We start from the raw sequence: 9,209 nt of genomic DNA, 5'->3' as shown, positions 1-9,209 counted from the left end.
CGCCTCACCCGTGGTCCGGCCTGGCGGCAGCTGGGGCTCGGGGCCGGCGGTAAACAGCCCCTCGGAGGGCAGCGCTTCCGCGATGGGCTGCCTGCTCGTGCGGGCACGTGGGGTCCGGCTGGTGTGCAGTGGGGGACTCCCCACAGCGAGCGGCTTCTTGCCAGCAGCTGCCAGCGGTGTAGGTTTAGGTCATGTTACATTATTTAATTAATGAGAGAAAGTGGTTGTGGTTTTGTTTTTTCAAGATTTATGCACACAGAACTGGGGCACAGGCCAGCGGTGCAGGGTGGTGAGTCTTCACCAAAGACAGCGGGGAGCGGAACAGGCCGACGGTCGAAGTCCGCTGCTGAGGGGGCAGCGGGGGGTCAGGAGCGGTCTGCCGCGCCCTGGGGTCACCTCCGGGGCGGGCGGGGCGGGCGGGGGTCGAGCTCCTGCGGTGGCTTCAGCTTTAGTGCTGCGCTCTCACCCGCTGCGCCGCGGGGGCCGAGAAAGTGCTCTTTTTAATGCAATCTAGCGAGCTGCTTTTCCTCGCCTCCCCCCCATTTTCTGGGGATTACTTTTATGAGTTATTTAAGGATATATAAGGTTTCTTATAGACATTCTCATAAAGTGTCAAATCAGGTTCTAAAGCTTTAGCACAGTATTTGATTAGGAGGATGGACCTAATTGGGAGTCGTAGCATGAGTTGCTTCTGTTGTTTACCCGAGTTAGCTACTCTTCCGAAGCCTTCTCTTCCTGTGACTGACTCAGTTCCATCTTTTATCTTCTCTCTGTTGCTCTCTTGCTCCTCATCCAGAAGGTGAGTGAGCCTGCGTTTGGGGGTGGTTTTCCCTCCAGCCCTCGTGATGAGCATTTGGTGGCTTTTTGAAATGTGAAAGAACAGTGTCGTGTTTTAATAGTTTTCCTCAGATGGGTGTGTGACGTGTGACCCGGGTACGGAAACTAAATGCTTCATTTTTGTTCCACATGTATGTTTTAGGTCTGCCAGCACCCAAACTCTCGAATGAGAGAGTGGGGAGCAGAAGCTTTAACCTCGCTTATTAAAGCAGGACTAACGTTTAGCCACGACCCTCCACTTTCACAAAACCAGGTAAGAGACCCTGAGTTAAGTTAATGAGCCGCGTGGAGTTGGTTTCCCGTCCTAGAAGGTTCCTCCTCGTCTGGGGCCACTCGGCAGCGGCCTCCGCTTTAGCCTTTTCCTGCTGCTGTTTTTCGCTCACCGCCACCACGGGAGAGAAGCCAGGTGGCGATAGAGACTGGCCCAGGAGATCTTTGTTTTTCAGTAATTGTAGCTGTTAGCTCATACTGAAGAGTTCACCTGTGCCATGAATCCTGCGTCTTGACCCCACGATCACCCACGTCCCTCTCACCTAGTGTTGAAACATCCGCTGAAGTTCTGTGGTTTCAAGATTAAGTAGGAAGAAGCATGAACGGCCTTTCCCATTGCCTTTATTATCGTACTGAGCTGCAGCTCCGCGAGTTTCCTCAGCAGATGACTGCTGGGTACGCTACGTCCTGGCTCTTGGAAAGACATGATGGATTTTAAGCAGGCAGACAGAAGAGCGCGTGTACTCAGCAGAGTTGGCATCCTCGTGATCTCATACCTGTTTCCTTCTGTCATTTTTAAGTTCTTTAAAAGAAAACCCTGTCCGTGTCCTCGCTGTTCACCTTAATATGTGGTCCACACTGGGAGCTTAGTGTTTGTCCAGTCAATGAAACAGATACATCGCTGGAGAGACCAAGTTTTAAAATGAAGCAGGTTCTTCCAGGTGCTAAAAGAAATAAAGTAGAGGTGGCTTTTCTTCCTCCCTCCCTCCCCTCTCCCCCTCTCCCTCTTACCCTTCCTCCCTACCTACCTCCCTCCTCCCTCCCCCCACATGGTTTTTATCATCTTTGTTCATTGGTAGACATTATAATTAAAAAAATATTTTGGAGCCTTCTTGGAAATGCAAGCGAACTAAAAGTATCAAGGATTTTATATTGAAACACATGCACCTCACATTAGGAGAGCAAATGACAGGTGATCGCAGAAACTGAGAATTGTTTTCCTCTCTCCAGACGTAGCTAGTATGTGTAGATGTATTTCTCAGTGAGGTTCAGCTCTGTGGGGGTCTGTAACTAATACCGCTCTTCATTTATCCTGACATCTAACTTCTTGGAGACTGTTTTTAATTTTCCCTTAAAAGGCCGTATGCATGACAGTAAACTTCTAATGACTACTGTCGAAGCAAGCTCATTTAGCATTTATTGAGAAAACATTCTGTCTGCGTGCAGCCTGAGTAGAGGAGAAGTCAGTCGTGCGGCAACGGCAAGCCCCGCCCTCCGCCGCGTCTCTTCCTGTGCTGCTCTTTCCCTCTCCAGAGGCTGCAGTTGCTTTTATTGAACCCGCTGAAGGAGATGTCCAGCGCCGGCCACCCGGATATCCGCCTCAAGCAGCTGGAGTGTGTGCTGCAGATTCTGCAGAGTCAGGGGGACAGCCTCGGGCCCGGGTGGCCACTGGTGCTTGGAGTCCTCGGGGCCATCAGGGACGACCAGGGGTAGGTGCTTCCCGTGAGCTCGCGGGCCGCGGGGAGGTGAGGGGAACCGCCCTGGGTCCTGCGGTGGTGACGACGTGTTGGACGCGCCCTTTCTGCCCACGCCCGAGACCCGTCCTGGTCTCTGGGACCGTCCCCTCGCCCCCCGGGTGAGCTGGACTGGACGGCTGGAGCCCACTTGTGATTTGGAAGAATAGAAACATTGCTACTTATTTGCCATCTGTGCAAGAGTACAGAGGGCTGCGCAGGAAGTGCCAGTCTAACAGTGTCGTGGCGCACGCAGATGTCGATCTTCATGTCGTTGAAGCAGGCTTCTGTCGCGTGGGAACCAGCGCCCGGGAGCCGCCTTTGTGCGCGCGCGAGTCACTCAGAGCCAGCTCTTGTGCCCGTGTCCCAGACACCGTGCTGGTCGTCACTCCGGTTCCCAAGTGCGGCCTGCTGGCAGAGCGGGCCCGGGGCAGGGACCCGAGTGGGGCGGGGCCCCTGCCGATGCCGGGTGGAGGGTGACGCGAGGGCGCGCCGAGGCTGGTCGCGGTGTGGCTGGGGACTTGGGAAAGAGCCGGGAGTGAGCCCGGCAAGCCGCCGGGTGCGCGGCGCTTCCGTAGGCCGGGGCCGCGCAGACTGGGGCGGGCCAGCCCGGCACGGAGGAGGCCGGTGCAGAGCCGTGCCTCCGGGCGCCCGGCCTCATTCTGCAGCGGCCGAACCTGCCGTCCCGACGCCTGCCCGCGCTGTGCGGTGTGGCTTGAGGTCTGAGGGTTCGTGGGAGAAAGCAGCTTGCATAATGTGTAGTAGTGAATGTGTCTTACGCAGTACAAAATGCGGAGGTGACTAAAGTGGAGAGGTGGCCGTGAGCGAGGCCGAGCCGAAGGTCCTTCCGGGGGGCTGCAGGGCTGCGGTCCGGCAGGACAGTGTTGCGAGGACAAACTGCCGTGCACACACAGAGAACATAGGGCTGACACTCGCCCAGGACGTTACGCTGCGCGAGTTCATTTTCGTTGTTTTTCACCACCAACATGTCTCCAACACAGATGTCAGTCGCTTCGCTTGAAGTTCAGAATAGTAATTTTTACAGATTTTATTTTGTCTTTTTTTTTTTAACCTCTTATAATTTGGGGATTGAATTTTCACCCCTCCATGTGCACACAGACCTCACGCCCCTCACCCAGCTGCCCGCGCCCCGCCCTCCGCCTCCTCCAGGCCCCTGGGGAGCTCTCTCTGGGTCTGACAGTCTGCGCTAAGCCTCAGGTCTCCCTTGGCCGTCTTTCGCCGTCATTTTGGTTATTTGTATTGCAGAGATCAGCTGAAATCTGGTCTCTGTCTTTCGCTTTCTGCCTGCTTCCCTGAAGAGAGTCCCTTCACGGTCCAGCCGTTGCGTCGCCGAGGCTCCGCGAGAGCCTGCAGTCGGGCCCGGCGGAGGGGCCGCGGCCTCGCGGCGCCCAGCCCGTGCTCGCGCTGGACAGCGGGCTCCTGTGCCGCCTGCGAGTCGGCTTGTCCAGTGGGTGCAGGACACAGCTAGCAGCAACAGGATGCCAACGTTTTTTCCTTTTTCTAGTCTCCTGCTTTTATTTTACATATCCTGAGAGTATTTTCAGTTCTTTAAAGATCTTTGTCATGCATGTGTGGAAGTAGAGGTGTCGTCTGCTTGATGCCGGCGAGGTTTCTCGCGCACACTGGATAAGGTTCTGCTTAGCGCGGGCCGTCGGGGCATGTGCGCGTTCACCCGCGTCTTGAACTCAGGGGTGCGAATGTCTCTTTCAGGGAATCCCTGATCCGAACCGCCTTCCAGTGTCTCCAGCTGGTGGTCACAGACTTCCTGCCGACCATGCCCTGCTCCTGCCTCCAGATAGTGGTGGGCGTTGCTGGCGCCTTCGGCCTTCACAGCCAGGAGCTCAACATCAGCCTGACTTCCATCGGCTTGCTGGTGAGCTGTGCGCCTGTCCGTGCCCGGGGCGTGACGCTCGCCAGCATAGCCGCGGTGGCTTCCGAGTTGTACACAAGTGACGGACTTGCCTGCGTGGAGGATTGAGTGACAGCACGGAGGGGCGGTCCCTGGCACAGCGCTTGGGGTGACTTTGGCGTTTAGGTGGAGCTTTGGCTTTTGACACGTTTGTTGGGGAAGAACGTAGCGAGCAGGTGATAGTGCATCCGGGGGACATACTCAGCCGGCCCGAGCGTGGCGGTTCCTCGAGGCCGGTGGCTGGCGCCTCGGCGGCGACACCTCATGGACGACGTTTCGAGAGTGAGCCTCACGCGGCTCGCCAGCTCTGTGCTGTGAGCGGCCGAGGGCGGGCCCCGCTGGGAAGGCCCACAGGCATCTGCACCCGTGTGCGGGGCCTCGAGCTGCTCGCCTCGAGCAGAGTAGTGAGCGCTCTCCTTAGACTGTTGCCCCTGCTGCTTGAAGCACATGGAAACAGTTGTTCCCATTCTGCCTTTCAAGGCGGTTATTTGGACTTGTAAATGTGTACTTTAACTAAAAGGTTTTAAAGTCAAATTGAAGTTTTTCGCATAAGGAGACAAACGAAGAGGTCATTACCGAGGCGGAACTGTGGGCAGAAGCGTGAGCACGCTGCGTCTGCGGCGGCCCCCGCGGCCCTCGCGCTCCTGAGGCTCGGAGCGCCGCTGGTCGCACCTCCTCGGTCCGCGGGGTGCTGTGGCCGCGGGAGCCGCCCGCTCACGCTGGCCCGGTGCCGGTGCCGGTGCCGGTGCCTGTGCCTGCAGTGACGCCGCAGCAGCTCGCAGGCGCTCACTGCTCTTTCCCCGCGAACTACGCAGTGGCGCGTGATGCTGCGGGAGTTGGTGCCGTGAGGGTGGCGTCTTGCTTACTTGCTTAACGCCCTGTCCGGCAGGGATATAAGATTGAAACCCGAAGCTCATCAGAGCATGTTGGCGGTGGGTGCAGGTGGGTGGACGCTTTGTGCCTCTGTGGACTGATTTCCTAAGGTGTGACTTACCTTTCCGCCCTTCGGATTCTTCATAGAGTTCTCTCAGGAGCATGTTAGCCGAAGGGCGCCCCGTATTCTCCGAGCAGAGACCCACAGTTTCCGGGGCGAGCGGCCTGCGCCCTTGGGCCCCCAGAAAGGGTTCTGAACTGTTTACTGCCAGGGGCGGAGCGGCCTTTCGTTGCGTCCCGGGTTAGATGTCTAAAATCTGTGAGTAAGTGTTATTTTCTGCTTTTGCCATTTAGTGGAACATCTCAGATTACTTTTTCCAAAGAGGGGAGACGATTGAGAAGGAGCTGGACAGGGAAGAGGCGGCGCGGCGCAAGCAGGCGGAGGAGGAGGGCGCGGCCGAGCCCGCCCCGCCCGCGCCGCCCTTCGACTGCCTGTGGCTGTGCCTGTACGCGCGGCTGGGCGAGCTCTGCGTGGACCCGCGGCCGGCCGTGAGGAAGAGCGCGGGCCAGACCCTCTTCTCCACCATCGGCGCCCACGGCACGCTGCTGCAGCACCCCACGTGGCGCACGGTCGTCTGGGAGGTAGGCGGCGGCCGCTGCGGTTTTCACGCAGCACGGGAGGTGTGAAGCCGGCGCCTCGCGGTAGAGCCGGGAGCGCCGGTCCTGGGTGCCGAGTGGGAGGCGCCAGATGAGCGTGTGGGGCGCGCCTGGGTGGCAGCGTGGCCGCAGGCTGCCGCCGCCTCTCCCGGACACGTCGTCTGTGCGCAGGGCGCGCGGCCTCGCTTCCGGTTTGCCCCGTTGCCTTCGTCTACCCGGCTGGCAGGAGCTACCAGGCTGCCAGCGTGTGCCGTCTGGCGGACGGGCGCTCCCTTTCCGCTCCCTCTGCTCCATTTGGCTGAAACCCTGCTGTGAGCCTTTGCCTTGCTTTTGTGGAGCTTGAGGTCAGCGTGACCGTCAAGGTGAAGCAGAGTGAGCCGTAGTTGTGTTGACGTTTTTCCAATTCAGTGAAAACAAGCGCACGGTGTCTTCTCTAACAAAGGCAAATATTCCCGCATGCAAGCCCGTGAAACCCGCCCCGTCTGTGTGGCCCTCAGCTGCTCCCGGCTCCTCCTCAGAGCCGGACATGCAGAAGCCTCCTTCGCTGACGAAGCAGCCCTCACCTTCCCGGTTGCGCGGTCTCCTCCCAGACGGCGGGTTCACCCGGGCGCCCACTTCTCAGCAGTGCCCCCCCACCTCCCCGCAGCCCCTCACCCGTGGCAGCCTGGTTGCTGGGTTCTGCGTCAGTCTGGTAAAGCTTTGCGGCGGCAGAATCCCACGGACGCCCCCAGCGCAGACTGCAGACCGCGGCCGTGCCCGTGTCTGCCCCGCTGGTGGCCCGAGAAGCCGAGTGCTCGCCAGCTCCTGGCGACGCGCGCGCTGCGGCCCCGAGGCCGTGCTCTGGGCCGCACAGGCTGTGCTCGCTCTCCCTGCGGTCTCGTGGCAGCTTCCGTCCTTAGCCCACTTGCCTTTTAGGTCACGGCGAACTGTTGACTGTTCCCTCCTTGTAGTTTCTCTTCCCTCGACTCCAAAGCATGCTTCTGTTTTTCTGTTCAGCTTTTATTTATTTTTGCTCCCACTCGTGCTCCTGAGCCTGGCCTTGAAGGGTGAACCCCCAAGTCCCAGCTGCTCCCCGCTTGACTTCTGGCAAGCGTCCCACCTGAGGCCTCCGCTGTAACCTCTGTCCAGAGGGCTCCTACAGTCACATCTCTTGCCTTTATCTCTTGCGCTTTATCCTACAGCTCTTCCAGAGCTTAGATGCAGTCTGTCCGGTGTATTTAGTTTTAGATATCCCTGCTCCTGAGGACAAGCTCAAGGGTTTAAGAGTACCTCGGTTGTTTAGTTTCTTTTAATCTGTGGGGGTGGGTTGGGCTGTCTGGTAAAATCTTTCGCCCCTAAATCTATGCTGTTATTAACATATGTCACCACTACCTTTTGCATGCCCTGTTATAAATATTCAGGTTCTCTTTCACCTGCTCGACCGAGTTCGAGAGTCTTCTACTACTGCAGACAAAGAAAAGATTGAGTCTGGAGGTGGCAATATTCTCATTCATCACTCACGGGACACCGCAGAGAAACAGTGGGCTGAGACGTGGGTTTTGGCGTTGGCTGGAGTAGCAAGAATCTTCAACACTAGAAGATATTTACTGCAGCCTTTGGGTACACATACTTGACAAGTTATTCATGCAGTATGACGGGGAAAATAGAGAAGGGTCATTTGAAAGTCCTAGGGAGAGCTTTGTCTGTTCCTTTGCTTTATTTCTCTGTGTGTGTGTGTGGATGAGGTGGCCATCTGCTGTTTGTCTTGGGGTTTTGTTTTGAAGACCAGAGCACTGTCTGCTTGCCAGTCTTTTCTGGGCCCCTTTGCCGCTATATCTGAAAAAGAGTCTTTTCTGGCTTTTTTAACTTACATCGGTAGTGCTTTAGTGTATGTTTTTCTAGTTCTGTAGAAACTTAAGTGGAAAAAGAAGCCTAAAGTATTTAATGGACTTAAAGTGTCCGATAGGTAGAAACGTTCTGATTGTGGTGATAGGTTTTTGTCTCTTCCTTACACAGGAGATTTCTCAAGAGCGTGGGATGTTCTTCTTGATCACATACAGTCAGCGGCACTCAGCAGAAACAACGAAGTATCTCTGGCGGCACTGAAAAGCTTCCAAGAGATTCTCCAGATCGTGCCTCCCGCCAGAGACTCAGACAAGCCGGAGACCCCGCCGGCAGCGGGTGTGCCTGTGCCGGTCCTCCTGGGGCCTGTGGCGGGGCCAGGCCCGGGCAGGCCGTTTGCGAGAACAGATTCCGCTGGGGAAAGGCTCGGGGGGTGCGCTGGCTCGGAGGCGCCCGCCGCCACCGGAGAGCTGGACGACCTGCACCTCTGGTGGGCCGCGTGGCGCGCGTGGCGCGGGGTTGGGTCTGAGAGCACCAGGCCGCCCGCCGCTTTCGACGAGCTCACCTTCGTGCCCAGCCAGCCCTTCCTGACAGCTCTGATTCAGATCTTCCCGGCTCTTTACCAGCACATAAAAGCTGGTTTCAGCATGGACGACTTGCACGGGCTGGGGGTCATCTTGCACAGCGCCGTTTCAGTGCCCATCAGCTCAGACGCGTCCCCGTTCATCCTCCCGTCCTACACGGAGGCGGTGCTCACCAGCTTGCAGGAGGCCGTGCTCACGGCCTTAGACGTGCTTCAGAAGGTAATGAGCAGCAGGGCGGCGTCCAAGTGTTGGTGGGCTTCCCTGGCCGTCTCTCAGTTCGCAGTTTGGGGTGGGAGATCACCAGGACTGTTTGACGCACACACTGGCTGAAGTCGGAGTGGCAGCTGTCCGGTTACTTAAGAACACGCAGTTTTCTCATGGGCTCAGAAAATGACGCAGCGGGGCTTCGGTAGTCTGAGCAGCTGCCTGCAGCCTCACGAGAGGGCTGCGTGAGAGCCAGGGCCTCGGGTCAGCGTTCTGTGACGAGGCGGCGAGTGGGCGCTGCGGCTGTGTGTGCTTCCCTTCGCAGCTGTCGAAGCCCGTGCTTACAGGCAGAAACAAGAAATGGAGCAACAGCTTTTTCTCACGGAAACCTAAAAAAAAAACATGTTACCTGTGTGTTTTGTTACTGCGCGAAGTGACTACGAGAGGCCCCAGATGATGGCGCAGAGCTCAGCCCGGCTCAGTCCAGGCGCGCCCAGCTCGCAGCCAGACTCTCGGTGCTCCGGGGAGTAGGTGGCGCGGCCCCGCAGCTGCGCGGGGAGCTGCCGCTGAGGCCGCCAG

At 57.7% G+C, this 9,209-nt stretch overlaps 1 protein-coding gene across 5 annotated transcripts in view; it reads left to right on the top strand.

Moving 5' to 3' along the window:
- MON2 (MON2 homolog (S. cerevisiae)) overlaps positions 1 to 9,209 on the top strand; it is a 58,502-nt gene that overhangs the window by 30,650 nt on the left and 18,643 nt on the right. For 3 of the 5 annotated variants that reach the window (XM_012732429.1, XM_012732427.1, XM_012732430.1), the window contains 7 exons: positions 797 to 799; positions 980 to 1,090; positions 2,362 to 2,537; positions 4,293 to 4,455; positions 5,719 to 6,006; positions 7,422 to 7,620; positions 8,017 to 8,645. In XM_012732429.1, coding sequence (XP_012587883.1) covers positions 797 to 799; positions 980 to 1,090; positions 2,362 to 2,537; positions 4,293 to 4,455; positions 5,719 to 6,006; positions 7,422 to 7,620; positions 8,017 to 8,645 — 1,569 coding nt within the window. The remainder of the gene's footprint in view (positions 1 to 796; positions 800 to 979; positions 1,091 to 2,361; positions 2,538 to 4,292; positions 4,456 to 5,718; positions 6,007 to 7,421; positions 7,621 to 8,016; positions 8,646 to 9,209) is intronic. The other 2 variants (XM_012732431.1, XM_004692600.2) reach the window with 1 other exon arrangement.

This window comes from Condylura cristata, unplaced genomic scaffold (genome assembly GCF_000260355.1).
Source record: "Condylura cristata isolate star-nosed mole 26May11 unplaced genomic scaffold, ConCri1.0 scaffold00034, whole genome shotgun sequence".
Classification (NCBI taxonomy): domain Eukaryota; kingdom Metazoa; phylum Chordata; class Mammalia; order Eulipotyphla; family Talpidae; genus Condylura; species Condylura cristata.
This window is presented reverse-complemented; position numbering and strand designations above follow the sequence as displayed.